Raw genomic sequence first — 18231 nt, 5'->3', positions numbered from 1 at the left:
TGCTTTTTTAACCTCATCTTCATTCTGTCTTCTGTGTGTCTGTCCAGGTATGCTCAATTCCCTGCTCTTCAAGGATCTCATTGCCATTGTTCAGTCTACGCCACTAGCGTGGAGCAACCTAAAATTAAAGTATGAGTCAAGGCTGACCACCACGCAGAATGAGATGAGCAGATCATAATCCCCCCAACCTCTCTCTGTCTCTCTATCAATATGACTGAACCTACAAAGATCAGTATCTTGGGCCGGGAGAGCATTGTTGCTGATTTCGGCCTGTGGCGCAATTACGTCGCAAAGGACCTGATCACCAACTTGCCCTCCACCACCTACGTCCTCATCACCGACACCAACCTCGGCTCCATCTATACCCCTACCTTCCAAAAAACCTTCGAGGCCGCCACCGCATCTATCTCTCCTGCCCCGCGACTTCTCGTCTACCATGCTGCGCCCGGCGAGAGCTCAAAGTCCCGGCAGACAAAAGCCGACATTGAAGATTGGATGCTGAGCCAGAACCCACCATGTGGAAGAGACACAGTGGTCATCGCCTTGGGCGGTGGTGTCATTGGTGATCTGACCGGTTTCATTGCGGCAACCTACATGCGCGGTGTCCAGTATGTGCAGGTCCCCACCACCCTCCTCGCCATGGTGGACTCCTCAATTGGCGGAAAGACTGCCATTGACACGCCTCTGGGCAAGAACCTCATCGGCTCCATCTGGCAGCCGTCGAGAATATATATTGATCTCGAGTTCCTTGAGACGCTCCCCGTCCGGGAGTTCATTAACGGTATGGCCGAGGTCATCAAGACCGCTGCCATCTCCAGCGAGGAAGAATTCACCGCCCTCGAGGACAACGCAGACCTAATTCTCGGTGCCGCGCGCAGCGAGGCGAAGCCCGGCCAGGGCCGCTTCGATGGAATTCGCGATATCTTGAAGGCCAGAATCCTGGCATCCGCTCGCCACAAGGCCTATGTTGTGTCTGCGGATGAGCGCGAGGGCGGTCTTCGCAACCTCCTCAACTGGGGTCATTCTATTGGACATGCCATTGAGGCAATTCTCACTCCCCAGATCCTCCACGGCGAGTGTGTAGCCATTGGTATGGTCAAGGAGGCAGAGCTTGCACGCCACCTCGGCATCCTCAAGGGTGTTGCCGTGGCTCGTGTCGTCAAGTGTATTTCCGCCTATGGCTTGCCTACTTCTATGAAGGATGCCCGTGTCCGTAAGTTGACTGCCGGTAAGCACTGCTCTGTGGACCAATTGCTGTTCAACATGGCATTGGATAAGAAGAACGATGGCCCCAAGAAGAAGGTTGTTCTTCTGTCGGCCATTGGCCGTACTCATGAGCCCAAGGCCAGCGTTGTTTCCAATGCCGATATCGGCGTCGTCCTCGCCCCCAGTGTTGAGGTTCACCCTGGTGTGGCCAAGTCCCTAAATGTTACTTGCGCCCCCCCCGGATCCAAGAGTATCTCTAACCGAGCCCTTGTGCTTGCTGCACTTGGATCTGGAACCTGCCGCATCAAGAACCTTCTGCACTCCGACGACACTGAGGTCATGTTGAATGCCTTAGAGCGTCTCGGCGCAGCCACGTTCTCCTGGGAGGAGGAAGGTGAGGTTCTTGTTGTCAATGGCAAGGGCGGCAACATTGTTGCAAGCCCAACACCTTTGTACCTGGGCAACGCTGGAACTGCCTCCCGATTCCTCACTACCGTGGCAACTCTCGCTACCCCCAGCACCGTTGGCTCAAGTGTCCTGACCGGCAACAACCGTATGAAGCAACGCCCTATTGGCGATCTTGTCGATGCTCTCACCGCCAATGGTGCCGACGTCGAGTACATGGAGAGCAAAGGCAGCCTCCCTCTCAAGATTGCCGCTTCTGGAGGTTTCGCCGGAGGCAAGATTAACTTGGCCGCCAAGGTTTCCTCTCAGTATGTTTCTTCGCTTCTCATGTGTGCTCCTTACGCCAAGGAGCCAGTCACTTTGAAGCTCGTTGGTGGCAAGCCCATCTCCCAGCCTTACATTGACATGACCAATGCCATGATGCGTTCTTTCGGTATTGACGTTAAAAAGTCTACTACTGAGGAGCACACCTACCACATTCCCCAAGCTCGCTACGTAAACCCTGCCGAGTATGTTGTGGAGAGTGACGCAAGCTCTGCCACCTATCCTCTGGCCATCGCCGCCGTTACTGGCACCACTTGCACTGTCCCTAACATTGGCTCCAAGTCCCTCCAGGGCGACGCTCGCTTCGCAGTCGAGGTTCTCCGACCTATGGGATGCTCTGTCACCCAGTCTGACACTTCCACTACTGTCACTGGACCTGCTGACGGTATCCTTCGGCCATTGGCCAACGTCGACATGGAGCCCATGACCGATGCATTCCTTGGCGCCTCTGTTCTCGCGGCAATCGCCCGGGGCGAGGACTCGAACCACACAACCCGCATTTACGGTATTGCCAACCAGCGCGTCAAGGAATGCAACCGTATCAAGGCCATGAAGGACGAATTGGCCAAGTTCGGAGTTGTCTGCCGTGAGCATGACGACGGTCTTGAGATCGACGGTATCGACCGGTCTACACTTCGCCAGCCTGCTGGTGGTGTTTACTGCTACGATGACCACCGTGTCGCGTTCAGTTTCAGTGTCCTTTCTCTCATCGCTCCCCAGCCGACTCTCATTTTGGAGAAGGAGTGTGTTGGTAAAACCTGGCCCGGTTGGTGGGACACCCAGAAGCAAATGTGGGGCGTTAAGCTTGACGGTAAGGAGCTCAAGGAAGACGAAGTTGCTGCCTCAAGTCAAGAAGAGCGAAGCAACGCTAGTGTCTTCATCATTGGTATGCGTGGTGCTGGAAAGACCACCACTGGCAACTGGGTTGGTAAGGTCCTTGGCCGTCAATTCATTGACCTTGACACCGAGCTTGAGCAAACCGAAGGAACCACCATACCTGAAATGATCAAGATTCGCGGCTGGCAAGGTTTCCGCGACGCTGAGTTGGCCTGCCTTCAGCGCGCCATGAAGGACCGTCCTACTGGCTACGTCTTCGCCTGTGGTGGTGGTGTCGTCGAGATCCCAGAAGCTCGCAAGATGCTTGTTGACTACCACAAGAACAAGGGCAATGTTCTCCTCATCATGCGCGATATCAAGCTGGTCATGGACTTCCTCCAGATCGACAAGACTCGCCCTGCCTACGTCGAGGACATGATGGGCGTGTGGCTGCGCCGCAAGCCTTGGTTCCAGGAGTGCAGCAACGTTCAGTACTTCAGCCAGCACTCGAGCTCTGCTGAGCTTGCTCTTGCCTCGGAAGACTTTGCGCGCTTCATGCGCGTTGTGACTGGCCAGACAGACAGCCTCGGTCAGATCAAGAAGAAGAAGCACAGCTTCTTCGTCTCATTGACACTGCCCGATCTCGCCCCGCGCCGGCGACATCATCACAGAGGCTTGCGTCGGATCCGATGCCGTAGAATTGCGGGTTGACTTGTTGAAGGACCCCTCATCAGACATCGACATCCCCTCGCTTGACTACGTCACCGAACAGATGTCCATCCTCCGCCGTCGTACCTCTCTCCCCATCATCTTCACTATCCGTACCAAGAGCCAAGGAGGTCGCTTCCCCGATGATGCTCACGATGCCGCGATGCAGCTGTACCGCCTGGCGTTCCGCTCTGGATCTGAATTCGTGGATCTTGAGATCGCCTTCCCTGACGGGATGCTCCGTGCTGTTACTGAGATGAAGGGTCACTCCAAGATCATCGCCTCACACCATGACCCTAAGGGAGAACTCTCTTGGGCCAACATGTCCTGGATGCAGTCCTATAACCGTGCTCTGGAGTACGGCGATGTGATCAAGCTCGTTGGTGTCGCCAACAGCCTGGACGACAACACCGCTTTGCGGAAGTTCAAGACCTGGGCTGAGGAGGCACACGAAACCCCTTTGATCGCTATCAACATGGGTGACAAGGGTCAGCTCAGCCGCATTCTGAACGGCTTCATGACCCCAGTGTCTCACTCCAGCCTCCCCTTCAAGGCCGCACCCGGTCAGCTCTCTGCGACTGAGATTCGCCGTGGTCTCTCCTTGATGGGCGAGATTAAGGCCAAGAAGTTCGCCATCTTCGGCTCTCCTGTCTCTGCCTCCCGGTCGCCCGCTCTCCACAACACCCTCTTCGGCACCATGGGTCTTCCCCACGAATACAGCCGCTTGGAGACCACGAACGTTGAGGACGTCAAGGACTTCATCCGTGCCTCCGACTTCGGCGGTGCCTCCGTGACCATCCCTCTCAAGTTGGACATCATGCCCCTGCTCGATGAAGTCGCCAAGGAAGCCGAGATTATTGGCGCAGTCAACACCATCGTTCCTGTTGCCAACGGTGACAAGCCTCCCCGCCTGGTCGGCTACAACACCGATTGGCAGGGCATGGTCCAATGCATGCGCAACGCAAGCATTTACGGCTCATCTGGTGATGAGAGCGCCATGGTCATCGGAGGCGGTGGCACTGCCCGTGCTGCCATCTTCGCTCTACATCACATGGGCTTCTCTCCGATCTACGTCGTGGGCCGTAGCGCTAGCAAGCTCGAGGGTATGGTCTCGACCTTCCCCACCAGCTACAACATTCGTGTTGTAGACAACCATAGCCAGCTTGACAGCGTCCCCCGCGTTGCCATTGGCACCATCCCGGCCGACCGTCCCATCGACCCCACCATGCGTGAGACACTCTGTCAAATGTTCGAGCGTACCCAGGAGATCGATGGTGCCCTCATTGGCAAGACTTCCGAGTCCAACAACCCCCGTGTCCTCCTCGAGATGGCCTACAAGCCTGCCGTCACGGCGCTCATGCAGCTTGCATCCGATTCTGGCTGGAGCACCATCCCTGGACTTGAGGTTCTTGTCGGACAGGGTGTTCACCAGTTCGTTCACTGGACTGGTATCACTCCTCTGTACCACGAGGCTAGGGTAAGAAATAAAATGCTCTCTTGATAATTCATACTAACGGATTCTCTAGGATGCCGTTATGGGAAACACCAATGAGTCTTCATAAGATCTGAATTACCATGTCTAATATCAGTATCGTGTTTCATGTCTAGCCACATAAGGGCGGGTAGGCTATAAAAAGGATTTTCTTCATTGATTTTCTCATTCATCTTTACCAATTGGTTGCATGTTCTAGTTGAATATGCGCCATTATTTACATATCTTCGGTCAAATATATTGTCCTTAACTCCATAACATAATTTCAATGCCTACCAATGTCTTTTCTCCCGTTTATAAGGAAAGTATTGCATGTCTCTCAACTTATTCCCAAGATATCTATTGCCTGCTCCTATAGTACAGTGGCATCTCAACTCAATAATAACAAGAAGTATTCCTCTGCATTCCATCCCCAAAACTAATGCTCACTCGGCCTTGACTTCTGGCCTCTTCGAAATAGTGAGCCACACATCTCTCCAGTACCCAACACCACCCTTGACCATGAACTTCGGCTCAGGTTTGCCAGGTACAGCATTAAACTTGTACTGACGGAAGAACTAAAAGCAAATTAGCAACGATCCCAATCAAACACCAAAACCACAAACTCACCTGCAAAGGACCCTTGAACAATTCCATCATAGCAATATCCTTCCCCAAGCAAATTCTAGACCCATACCCAAACGCAAAGTTATACTTATTAAACAACTTAGCCTTCTCAGCATCCAACCACCGCTCAGGCCGGAACTCCTCAGCATCATCCCCATAAAGCTTCGGATCCCGCTGAACAAGATAAGGATTACAAGTAATCTCCGTACCAGCCGGTGCAAACTGCCCATAGAGCTCAATCCCAGGCTCAGGAACATACCGCGGGAAAATATTCGGCGCAGAAGGACAAAGCCGCATAGTCTCCTTAACACAACCCACATAAAATGGCATATGCTCCAAAACCTCGCTATACTGTGGCATCTCAGAGATCAACCCCTTCCGCGTCGCATTATCAATCTCGGCCATCATGCGCTCGTACACGTCTGGGTTTGCCAGGAGAAATGTCATCAATGCCTGGAAGGCTGTCCCCGTTGTATCGGCGCCAGCGAGGAGGACTAGAAGGACTTCTGCGCGGATATATTCCAGGTCAAGGGGTTTGCCTTCTTCGGTTTGGGCTTCGAGGAAGGTTTGCAGGAGATCTGTTCGGACGTTTTTGCCTGTTTCGATGTCTTTGATGCGTTGGTCGATTAGGCGGTCGCGGAAACGCATTAGGACACCGATACCGGTGTTGTCTTCGGGCTTTGCGACTAGATATTTCTTCATGAAGGTTGTTTTTATCCAGGATGTGAAGGGGTGTAGGCGGGCCAACAGGCCGAAGGCTGGGAGGCCGTCATGGAAGCCTTGGATTAGGCCGCCGATGTCTTCGCCTTTTTCTATGAAGCCAAAGGGCTCGCCGAAGCCTATTTCGCTGATTATGTCGTAGGCCATGTAGCTATTTGGGTCGTTAGTTGGTTTCCTTTTGGGGGTGATCTGCTACCTACACTGCCCACCAGGAGAAGTCGAAGGCTTCGCCGGATTTGATGAACTTTTCGTCGAGTTTGTTGGTCCATTCTTGGATGCGCCTGTCGAGGAGAGGTTCCATTTTCTTGATGTTCGTGAAGGAGTACTGCATATTGTCAATTGTTTTAGTTCGGGTATTACTGCGCGTGCATTATATCGTACCGGTCCGGCAATATGTTTTCTGAATACTGCATGGGTCTTGTGAGACCTCATGTTGAACAGAGATTCATTTTCTCCAAAACTTCCGGTGATGTAATGGCCGGTCTTGTCTACATTGCGGTGGTAGACTTCCGGGAGCTTCTGGTAATCGCTGACCAGCAACAATGTCGGGGTAATACGAACGACGGGACCTGCACTTGTCAATTCAAGATCTCAAGACTCAATTGAACAAGTAAAGCCTAACCATGTTCCTTCGCCAGCTCATAAACAGTCGGCACTTCTGTTTCCTGCAGATTATGCCATGCGATCCAAAGTCGAGTCACCGAACCCCAGAAAGGACCGGGGAATTTCGAAAGCGGGTGGAAGAAACGATAATAAACAATCTGATAACCAAAATTGAACAAAACATAAGCAATCAGACCCAAAATGCAATTGGGCACTGTCACCAGTGACAGGATATTCCCAGCGAGACCCATGGCGGTTTAGAAATGGCAACCAAACATGAAGAGCAGATGGAATCGACTTCCTTTAGAAGGGGACCAACCCCGCCGAGAAGTATTAAATCTCCAAATCTCCAAATCCCCTAACCCGTTTAAGGGCCTTGCATTGTAAGGGGCACAAGGGCATTGGCCAGAAGGCTATGCCCTGGTAGCCATGTCCACTCCCATCAGTTCACTTCCTTGAATCATGCAAGCCTAGACCTACTGGGTCTAGAGGTGGAAGCTATACTCCGTACTCGGCAAGGACTGCACCACGGAGTATACATCGGGGAGTCCACCGTTCTCCCCCTGGAACCTAGTGTCTTCGGCACGGAGGACAGTCAAAGCATTGACAACTGTGTGGATTTGATGACGACTCCGCTTGCTAATTCGGAACTGGCGAACTATTTGTGGCTGGTTCTCCGTGCGTGTCTAGCTACAGTGTACGGTAGACGGCGGATAGCGGCTAATGATACACATTCCTATTGTGGTAGTGATGGTCTGTACAGAGAATAAACAATGGAGAACCTGCATCTGTCAGGACTTGAAGAGTTGGCTTTGCGGAGCCTCGGCAGTCGGCATCCTTCGTACAACTGGGTGTAGCAATGCCATTGCCTTGTTTGAAAGTATGTGGATCAGCATTGGAGATTGAAAGGTCTCCACCATGAAGAGGGTCTTGACTTGCGAATCCGAAACAAGGATTATCCGGCTCGGGTCATTTGCACAGGGCAGGCCTGGTACGGGTATGGAGAGGTTGCCTTGTAGATTTAGAAACAAAAGTACTTGACACTAGGGCGGGGTGGACTGCAGGCTGTGGCGTTCTCCACTGTGGAATTGCCAACTTCTGACTTGGCGTAAACCGGAACTAAATGAGGCTGCAGACGCCAGGACAAGGGTGGACTTGTTGGGTCTTAGCGCCAAAGGACCGTTAATAAGGGTCGAACACGTTCTTCGTGAAAAGAATGTGGAGAGAATAAATAGTTCGTGGAGGAATTTGATTTATCTAATAAAATGTAATATGTGATACGTTCATTATAGATCAACTGAGACAGATTACTGTGGTTTCTGGCTGTGGAGATATCAGGAAGTGTTCTCCACTAGTTTTCCCCGAGGAGAATGTGATGCGCCAAAGCCCAATGCTAAGCTGCCACATACGCTGTACATACTGCGGTTCAATATCCCGGTGCAAGCTATTGTCCGAGGACCGCCAATGGTACAATTCATGATTCGTTCAGGGGGTTGTTTTGACAGCCGCCGATCCCAACGGTCGTAAGTGGCCGAGTACACTGTTTAATTCGGAAGAAAACCTTGAGCTTTTCAGTTTCGGAAATACCAAATAGGTTATTAATCGGGGATTTGTAGGGCAACTTCCGAGGGCGCACTGGACCACTTACTTAGTACGGAGAGCGGAGACCAGCAGTGTATACTTCCACTATAAGAGGCTCAGGATTTGTCGTGCAGATATTGACTGCAGCTTGAATCTCATGTATAAACATGAATTATATCACATGTACCCGCGGCTCTATTCTTTCCAATGACCTTCTCTTAGTGCAACGTCTTTGAAGGGGCCTGTTCGCCATTCAGCCAATTTCGCTTAGCTATTGTTGAGGACGACCCGCTCTCCACCAAGACGGCTCGGAAGGCCAGTGCAGATCGGAAGCATTAGCCTAGTCTAGCGTCATGTCTGCATTAGGGGCAAGCCCATTTGTCCCGGCACATCGCGAACGGGACAGATCTGTCGCGCACTGAAACGCCCGTCCGCGCAGATCCCACCGCCACTCTCGTGTAAAAACCGTCTAAGCAATTCTTCGGGATAAAACCCTTTTAAACTGTGTTCCGTCGCAATTTCTAGTCGCTCCGGGGGAAAGGATAAGGTGTTTGACTTTTTAGCGGCGTCCTGTCAACTGAATTTAGTTTGATGTTTGAACAAAGGGGTTGTTTTACACAGTGCTCCATACTACTCGACCAAAGATCGCTACTAGGGACATCAAGATCACCTCATCTTGATAAAATTTATAAATAACTTGAAATCGGAGATCAACTCGGTCGCTTTCCGCTTACACTCATTTTTCGGTCTGCTCTATCTGATCACCTTTTCTTTTTTTCTTATGCAAGTCGGACATGTACCCCCCAAATATGAGGGAAAATTTCGCTGAGGAAGGATTTCTAAATGATCGTCGAGACGTTGAACGTGTCGACCCGGCCCTGTCCAAGCCAATGCCAACCCTGTCTTGGTGTGGATATTAATGTACTAAACACAGATATTCCTTGTCCCCCGAACTACTGTATGTAGGACCCTATTAGTTAGGATTGAGCTGGGATTGAGACTAGGCAAAATGATTTATCCAAAATCCTTTCTAGTACGTAACATTTGAGCGAGCAAAACTCATCTCGGTGTCTGCGTAGCGAACCGAATCTTGCACAGGCTTCCAGTCTTCGCCTTTTGGATCGCCATGTTTCAAGCCCCTCCCGGAGAGGCAGGCGGGTTAAACAGGTAATCCTCGGGTGGAGATAGGCGCCTCTGACAGTCTCGTGTCTCGTGTTTCTACAAAGGGAAAGCCCTTGTCAATCCCTACCTTGTTTTTGCGTACTGATGGGGTATGGATCGAAGAACTAGACCATGCATAAGGCGCATCGTTAGCATTTTACACGGTCCTTTTGTTCATGCTAGTCCAGGGGAGTGCAGAATCAATCTCTTTATAACTATAAGCCGGGGTACCGCGAACCATTTTTCTTGATCTTTCCGATGGTACTTGCAGTTCTCCTTTTTCCTCTTCTCTGTGAGACGGGGATGTGAGACGGCTGTCTGTGCCATTCTTTAATAGACTTATTCGCTATTTGTTACTTTCCCTTTCCTTCTTTCCTGTTTTCCATTCCTCATCATGACTGCCAATGGATCCCAAGGCCCGGTGGTGGTCGGCATTTGTGTTGCCTTTGCCGTTATCACATTCTGTGTCTTGTGTCTTCGTATCTTTGCCCGTGTATATGTCCTGGGCAAAATGGGCCTCGATGACTGTAAGTTATCAATCGATACACTGTGATCAGTGCTATGCTGACTCTTCCAAGACCTCATTATCGGAGCTTGTGTAAGACAAAATCTGACCCAAATCTCAACGAACCGTTCACTGATGAAAATAGCTATTGGCTTGGGCATTCATCGCTGTCACCATTGTTGGTGAGTCCATAAACGCCATTTAACGATGCAAAAGCTGACAATATTTAGCCGTTCAAAATGGACTTGGAACACACTATGTCGATACGGACAAGACAAAGCTCATTAACTATGCTTTTGTAAGAAGACCAATCTTGAACTTCTCTTGCATCGCTCACATTATCTAGGCTGTCTGGTTGAGTTCAATGTTCTACCTTGCATGTCTCGGTTTCGTCAAGACATCTGTCTTATGGTTCTATACTCGTCTCGGAGATCGTTACCTGACCCGCCTCTCCTGGATCATGATGGGAGTCATTGGAGCACAAGCCACTTCATTTGTGCTCGTGGCTGCATTCCAATGTCGACCTGTCAGCAAGGCCTGGGCAAGCACCAAGCCAGGAACATGTGTCGATATCAACGTGTTCTATCTTTGCAACGCAGCGCTGAACATTTTAACTGATGTTCTTACCTATACTTTGCCTATCAAAGTTATTTTCAAGCTTCAGATGCCCAAGAAGCAAAAGATTGTCCTCGGTATCATTCTCTGTCTCGGTCTTTTGTGAGTGAAAACATCCAGCCAAGGAAAGCCGCAGCGACTAACGTCCCGTCTTTGCAGTGCATGCGTCTCCTCCATCATTCGAATCACATATATTCCCGCCATGCTCACATCCACTGACTTCACTTACGCCATCAGCGGCGCCATGTATTGGTCCGTCATTGAGACCAATGTCGGTATTCTTGCCGCATCAATTCCCTCATTCAAAGCAATCGCCTCCCGTTTTCTGCCTCGCTTCATTGGAGAATACAGCAGTGGAAAGAAGTACGGCCCCTGGTCCGGGAACACCACTGCCAGACGGTATGGCTCCGGCTTCACCAAAGTCACTGATCCCAGGAATATCACCATGGGCACCATCGACAAAGACGATACGAACATGGGCACTGAAATTGGGGCTGCTAGTAACTCTAGCGAGGAGAGAATTATTCCCGATGGCAAGATCTTCAGACATACGGAGATTGAGACAACCGTGGAAACAAACCATGAGTTCAGAAGCTTCGGTTCTTCATCGCTCGAGCAGGCTCGTCGGTAATAATTCTCCAAGGTTAGGTGGGATTTATGATAAGTTGTAATGGGTTGATTGTATAATAGTTTCCGGGTACATAGGTATACAAAATACCCTTTCTCATGTTCATGCATCGCCTGCCCATATTCATTTCACCGAAGAACAGGAATGATTTACAAAAGCAAGACTGTCTATGATAGTATATTCAAAACTTAACTCATTCTTCATAGCCTATTGACATGTCCACCTCTCACCAATACTTGCGCCAAGCCGCAATCCCAACGCCAAGAACAGCAAAAGCCACAGCCCAGCGAGTCAACCCCCTGCGCAAATGATACTTGACCGTCTTCTCAATAGCCTCGGAATCATTTATGCGAGGGAACGCCTGGTCCGGGGGCACTTGAGCCCCCAGAGCCTCACACAATGGCTCCCACCCATCCTTAACATCAAAGAAGACCAACCTCTCCTTCGGCACAACCTCGGTTAACCAAGCAATATGCCTCTCATACGTCTCGCGGCCATGATACCCCGAAACACCCCCATACAAGCGTTCCCACTGCGCAGCAAGCAAATGCCCATAAGGAATAAAATGCCGCATGCCCTCCAGCGGAAGCAATGCAAGCCGCGCAAACCAAACACCCGTTAGACTCTGTACACGCATCATACTGGGTTCCCAGAGAAGCGGATCACGCGTCGTGCAAATAACCTTCGCATCCGGATACAATTCCATCAGTTCTGGGACGAACTGAGAGCCTGGGGAATCCGTTATGGCAACGTAGCCCCCCAATCGGTGGCGCAGGAGTGGGAACATTGTCGCGCGACTGACCTGGTCGCCTTTGAGCCACTTCTGAAGGATTGGTATCCAGCCTTTAATTTCGGCTGGTGGGCCCATTGATGATTGCGTACCGCAGTGGTAGACTGGGCCGTCTAGCAGCATTTCTAAGGCCTGACTGAAGGATGACGTCCCTGTGCGTGGTAGGCCTGCGCCTATGACTTGAATTGTCGCGCCTTCTTTTGGCTTTGATGGTTTTTGGCCCATCTTGCTGTGTTTCGTGTACGTGTTGCTCTATGCTTGTCGTGTTTGAGTTGGGGCGTGTTGGGGTTTCAGGTTTACCGACGTCCCTCATTTCCCTTTTTTGTAACCTTTCCTCCCCGGGCGCTGATGATCTGCGCTTTCCACGGGCTAATTTTGGATAACCCGAGAGACAGATGTTTCGCGAGAGGCTATCAAGATGGAGTCGGGGGGAGCGGGTTGATATAAAGCGAGTTTCGGAGATCCTTTCGGCCCCCACTCCGGGATTCCCCCTTTGGGGCAATGAAGGCACTTTAGCCTGCCACATTCCATTTTCTTTCTCTCTTTTTGTCAGGCATGCATAACTTTCATAAAGATAGCATGTATCAAAATCATTGCGACGTTGCATCGCATATTTCCTTGGCTCCTCTACGATGTTATTACCCCCCAGGACCTTTCCAGGGGGTACGAATACGAGCGATGGCTTTCGATCTTTTTGCTTTCGCCGTCGCATAACAAGAATGATGATACTAAGCAATAACAATAATTCACAGCCCGAAATCTCAACTTATGGGATAAGAATTGAGCCCTGAAAGTCAACGTAACAGCTCTCCAAGCTATTCCCTTTCGCCTAGTCACTGGTACTTTGGTAATGATCTACCCATGTAAGAAGCTTATCAAAGGCAACCTAATCGCTCAACTCAATCCTCTATCACAAAGTGCTTGACTATACTATGATTCCCACGGTTTATCTCGGTGACACTGCACTTGGGGTCAGAACTGGCAAACCCCGGGCTTGATAGCAAGTCAACTATCGCATGATGCCCATTTGACGCTATTTATTTCAAGGTGGTTTCGGGGTAGATATCCTCTTCATGGACCTTATCAGTCCCTTTTTCAAGACCCATGGCCACGGGCAAGTGTCCATACTCTGCTGCCCAGGATAATGGGGTGCGATCCTGTATTTATCAACCATGTATTGCGCGATATACTAAGCCATTAGCTAGTTATGGCAGGGCAATATTGAATACACGTACAATCCGTGACATGGTATACACCGACACACATAAACATCCATGGCTAGATAACCATTTTTCAACTCCAGACCGTGGCACTGTGACAGCAAAAGTCCCACCTCCCCCCTCTCCCTCGATTGCTTCGCATTTTAAACCTTCAATCTCAGCATCATCATGGGCCTGAGCCATGAAGCATTGGCCCAAAATATGGTCAGATGCCGAGCGTTTTAAAGGGGAAGGTACGGACTGTATCAATGAGTCTTAGCATGAACTGCTATTGTTGATCGGTCAAGGGGAACAGTGCACCAACCGCGCGATTACTGGTAGTAACTCTATATAATTCCTTCTTGCGATGTGTTAAATACATACGACCACAGGGTGTGGAGAACAGGGCTTCCCGTCCGCTCAGCCGTACTTAAGCCACACGCCGGTAAGTTAGTAGTTAGGTGGGTGACCACTAGCGAATCCTTACTGTTGTATGTTTTTGTTTTCTTTTTGCAAGTTTTCCAACTCATAGAAAGGTTGGTTGTTGAGATATATGATCGTGGAATCTCATTTTTAAGGTGGTGTTCTAGCTGGACCACTCGGTGGAATACTTTAGTTGCGCGACCAGTCCTCGGGGCGCCTTATACCTGGCTTGAGAGTTTGAGTCGAGAATGTGGTATATATATTATTCTAAACTTAGGCGATATATAGATACTTCATTCAAAATCAACTATCTATTCCATAATATCGAGCAATTTCAATCAGACCTGTGCCTCCAAATTCGACCCAAAGATCCACAAATCCCTCTTCCCTGGCTCGCGCAACGTCTTTACTATCCCAAGCTTCTTCCAAGTCTCTTTCAAGGTAGATTGTCTGAAAGCCACATTTTTTGGCGGCTTGCAAGTCCTCAAGATGGGCTGCGACCAGACAACATTCCGAATTTTCAAGACCGAATCTGCGAGAAGCACCACGATAGACCTCTGGCGACGGCTTGTAAGCACCAAAATGCTCTGCACTGGTGATGTGCTTGAAAGGCAAAGAATTGTGTTCTTGCAGGTCTTCGAGCAGTTTTACATTTCCATTGGATAATGTAGACGTCAAGAATTTAGTACCCAGAAACGACAGGCCTGGCACACTATCAGGGTATGAGTCAAGTCGGTGCCAAGCGAGTGTCAACCCTTGGAGATCATCTTCGCCAAATAAACCTGGAAATAGCCTTGTGTTGAGAATATTTTCCAAAGAAATGCGGTTGTACTCGTCTACTGAGACAAAGGGCTTAGATGTATCGTAAGTGTCTCCGAATTTCATATATTCGCGATGCCACTCTTCGGCGATCTCCTGCCAGCTAGAGGTGGACATATCACAAACACGTTCTCGCACATCGGCGCTCAAATTTCGAGCTTTTTCTTGCAGAGCCCTTTGTGCTGCAGCATGCAGTTCGGTCGCGATGCAATGCCTCCATTCCACAATTGTCCCCAGAACGTCGAAAAATATCATTAAAGGGAGCCCGTCCTGTGACATCTTTGTTGGAACTCTTTTTAAGAGATTTGAAAGAATGAAGGCTTTTGCGCGAACTGTAGACTATGTCTACAAATTCATCGTCGGTCAGTGATAGACACATATTGGCCTCAACAGACGACTTTACCGTTAGTAACTGGTGAAAATGTTGGTACAGTATTATCGCAGGTGGGATTGGGCCTCTTTAAATGTTGAGCTCATCAACCTCGGGATTTTATTGGTTATGGTTGCATGTGATTGATAAGTAGAAAATCTCAACAACGCCCAGGGGTATCGCGGTTTCGGAATACCAGGCAAGACGCCTATACCAGTCAAATGAATCTGCCCGAGTAATTAGACCTCGGGGCTGCCTATCGGCTGCCCATGGACGAGAAAAAAGTAGTATCTACCATAAAAGCAAGGACACTATCGATTATCTGATGCAAATATGGCATTTCAATTAGGATAGAACTAAATTTAGCTTGCGAATGGAATCCAGAGATTGATTGAAACACAACCGGAGCCTCTTGGTTATTCTATTCTCCTCCAACCAATTTCTATTGATTGCGTTGCTTGTGGGCTCTGGCTATCGGAAGATCTCATGAGCCTTCCCGCCTAAAATAACAAGGAGGAACAATCACTCCGGTCAAAATGTTCTCTTTGACTTATTTTACAACAAGCTTAGACGGTCTTTTATATAGCGATTTATTCATGAGTGGGGTTCATGAATGAACAGATCTATTCACGGCGTTGACGCCTAAGCATCAACCCGGGTTTCCTTATCCATCTAGTCCCAGGCATTAGTGTGGACCAACCCTTAGTAGTAGCAATATATTAAGCTAATACCCACTTATCGGTAGTTCTATGCCATTTGTGGGCCATAAGAGGGAAAAGAGAGAAGGATACTTAGTCTATTGAACCCTCGTAAGGAAGAGGGTCCATATTCAGCGCTCTGACGAATTGTGGCAAGCACATACTGATTGCGTGATAAACATTGAACCACAAAAAACAAAAACAGCCTGAGAGCCGTATTTTCTCTCTTCCGCCACTTTATTCTTCATTTATCACAGCCATGTGCCATTCCGCCCTCGCGATCCATCTTTGAAATAATTTCACACACTGCCGCCGCTCATTCACATTTCCAGGTAGAAGAGGTGGAAATGTTCGCTCTGAAAGTAGTGGAAGTGAAAATGACAAGATAAATCTTCGCAACTCCGGCAGCTGATACTGGCTCTACTTCGTCTTGAGAGAGGTAGATTCCGGTCAAGGTAAGCAGCCGAGCTTCGTTGCGCTGTCGTTCGAGCAGTGTACTAGGCCTGCCAAGTATTCCCACCGTAGATCTTGATTGATTCGACAGATCTTATTTGAAAAGGTTGAGAGACTCGGCCCTCTGAAGTTGCTTGAGATCCGGAGGGAAATAAAGGCAAACAAGCTTACCTCGGATAATCGTCCAGCGTAATTTTGTACAAGACCTAAAGAGCCGCGTATTGTTGCTGCGATTCTAAAGACCATTCAGCAGATGAGTTCTGGAGTCATTGTTCTGTCTATTCAAGTTGTTGCTCCGTACTCTCAAGGAGGTTCCAGAGTCTCCAATGCATAATAAAAAGAAATCGCTGCGGCCAGGTTTAGCAAAGAAATAGAGGACCGTTTGTTATCCGATTAAGGCAAATTTGTCTTGCATCTGTCATGCGTGGGGTGAAGGAAGTGATGAAAGCTCGATAGCCTTGATAAAATTTGACTCCAGGTGAAAGAAATTGTCGCGTACGTCGGACGATTCAAAGTCCAAGTCTTCGCGTGGCTACCCCGAAAGGACTGTCTCAGAGAGACCAAGATGACAATTAGGACTATCGAGGTCGTTGTGATTATAGTCCACCGATGGTTGTGTTGGTATTTTCCAGTCCAAACGATATGTTACATATACAGACAGAAAAAAAATACAATAGTAATGATTCGCTGGCGGTCACCTATCCAACTACTGCTGAGTGCTTCACAGTCCGGGTAAATTTGAACTGTATGTAGTCCCCTTCACCATAACACCTAGTACATACGACCACAGGGTGTGGAGAACAGGGCTTCCCGTCCGCTCAGCCGTACTTAAGCCACACGCCGGTAAGTTAGTAGTTAGGTGGGTGACCACTAGCGAATCCTTACTGTTGTATGTTTTTATTTTTTTCGTCATATTTTTGTTGTGCAACTTCGCATGATGCGATCAAATCTGGGATTCTCCTGTAGCGTCCAATAAAGTCTCATATCGTCCAACCAGTTTTTGCTGCGGATATTAGTGCCCTGATAGAACAATCCGCTGGCAACAAACGGACTCATTTCAGTTAGTCACATTGTCGGATCTGGCAAAATAGTTCAAGCGCCTTGTGTTTACGGTAAGTTTAGAGGTGGGGGCGAAGGGTTTTGCTTATAGAGAGATGTATCGGCCTTTGGTGTGTTTGCATGAAATATCGATCCATTCTCCACTCTTATATATATATGTGAGGGCAAAGGCCGGATACACTATCTCTCAAACTTAAAGATATATCTTGTGATCATCGTACCTCTCAACATCACCTTCCATACAGTATATAGTCCGAACAAGGGTTGTTACTATTTTTGTAAATATAAATATACGAACAGTTTGATCTCATAAAAGACGCAACGCGGCTGGCAATACGTATTGTCTCAGATGAAACGGGGTTGTTTTCACCACAAAAAGAACCGAATCACTCAGCGTTTCGGATTGTTGAGAGCAGACTGCGTAGTAATCTCAGTGGCTCTGAGCTCTACAGCGTTTATCCTCGACAGAACATGTCCAGAATTCAATTTGAGTGACCGGTATACGAACAATGTTCGCACACCTAGGCATCAAAATAAAGTTGAAGGCAAAATCCACATGGGTTTTCAGCCGCACTGGTGGCTGTCCCGGAGACTTGGTCAAGATCCCTTCAAACCTCAATCTACGAGGTCCGATACAATACGGAGTACAAGGAGGGATAAAATTCGACCCTTGATCACATGTAAGGTTGACTCCCTTGAAAGTAAAATACCAACCCCTCCAAACATTCCAGCTGAAACTGTAGCATTCCTCACATAGCGTGTCTAGCTTCTAGAAAAATGTCAAGTAGGCAACCAAATAAAACAACTGGCACCCCTTGCACCCTATCACTGCAACAAGCTGCATAAGCCTCGATCCGCCAAGGAGAGAATTCCAAACACTTTTACTAAAATTATCGCAGTCTTTGATCCTAGCTGACGAATACAGTATGTACGTGTACCACAAGCCACGTGACAGCTACTGAGTCATGGTGGACAATGATAGCATAATCAGAATTACAAATAACCAAGCCACACATGCAATCAATGTCCATTAATGACAATCACAACGCA

The 18231-nt window shown here is 48.9% G+C and overlaps 6 protein-coding genes across 6 annotated transcripts; 3 read left to right on the top strand and 3 right to left on the bottom strand.

Moving 5' to 3' along the window:
* Positions 1–210: 210 nt before the first annotated feature.
* N7508_009823 (pentafunctional protein ARO1) lies at positions 211–5021 on the top strand (the record flags this gene model as incomplete). Its single annotated transcript, XM_058467885.1, has 3 exons — positions 211–3340; positions 3423–4936; positions 4986–5021. The coding sequence occupies 3 exons, from the start codon at positions 211–213 to the stop codon at positions 5019–5021; spliced, it is 4680 nt and encodes a 1559-aa protein (XP_058315731.1).
* A 355-nt stretch (positions 5022–5376) lies between these two features.
* Positions 5377–7131, bottom strand: N7508_009822 (cytochrome P450; the record flags this gene model as incomplete). Its single annotated transcript, XM_058467884.1, has 5 exons — positions 5377–5508; positions 5561–6428; positions 6478–6602; positions 6659–6846; positions 6900–7131. 5 exons carry the CDS (start codon positions 7129–7131, stop codon positions 5377–5379), a joined length of 1545 nt encoding a protein of 514 aa, XP_058315730.1.
* A 2885-nt stretch (positions 7132–10016) lies between these two features.
* Positions 10017–11373, top strand: N7508_009821 (putative integral membrane protein Pth11-like; the record flags this gene model as incomplete). Its single annotated transcript, XM_058467883.1, has 6 exons — positions 10017–10149; positions 10201–10220; positions 10273–10309; positions 10358–10425; positions 10474–10844; positions 10902–11373. 6 exons carry the CDS (start codon positions 10017–10019, stop codon positions 11371–11373), a joined length of 1101 nt encoding a protein of 366 aa, XP_058315729.1.
* Positions 11374–11596: 223 nt separating this feature from the next.
* N7508_009820 (sulfotransferase family protein) lies at positions 11597–12385 on the bottom strand (the record flags this gene model as incomplete). Its single annotated transcript, XM_058467882.1, has 1 exon — positions 11597–12385. The coding sequence occupies one exon, from the start codon at positions 12383–12385 to the stop codon at positions 11597–11599; it is 789 nt and encodes a 262-aa protein (XP_058315728.1).
* Positions 12386–14085: 1700 nt separating this feature from the next.
* On the bottom strand, positions 14086–14880 carry N7508_009819 (uncharacterized protein; the record flags this gene model as incomplete). The annotated part of the gene is made up of 1 exon (XM_058467881.1): positions 14086–14880. One exon carries the CDS (start codon positions 14878–14880, stop codon positions 14086–14088), a length of 795 nt encoding a protein of 264 aa, XP_058315727.1.
* Positions 14881–16801: 1921 nt separating this feature from the next.
* On the top strand, positions 16802–17060 carry N7508_009818 (uncharacterized protein; the record flags this gene model as incomplete). Its single annotated transcript, XM_079040914.1, has 2 exons — positions 16802–16854; positions 16898–17060. The coding sequence occupies 2 exons, from the start codon at positions 16802–16804 to the stop codon at positions 17058–17060; spliced, it is 216 nt and encodes a 71-aa protein (XP_078897038.1).
* Positions 17061–18231: the final 1171 nt, after the last annotated feature.

This window comes from Penicillium antarcticum, assembly GCF_028974205.1.
Source record: "Penicillium antarcticum strain IBT 31339 chromosome Unknown utg000009l_segment0_segment0, whole genome shotgun sequence".
In the NCBI taxonomy this organism is placed as follows: domain Eukaryota; kingdom Fungi; phylum Ascomycota; class Eurotiomycetes; order Eurotiales; family Aspergillaceae; genus Penicillium; species Penicillium antarcticum.
Note: the sequence above shows the minus strand (reverse complement) of the source record. Positions and strands in the feature narration are given on the sequence as shown.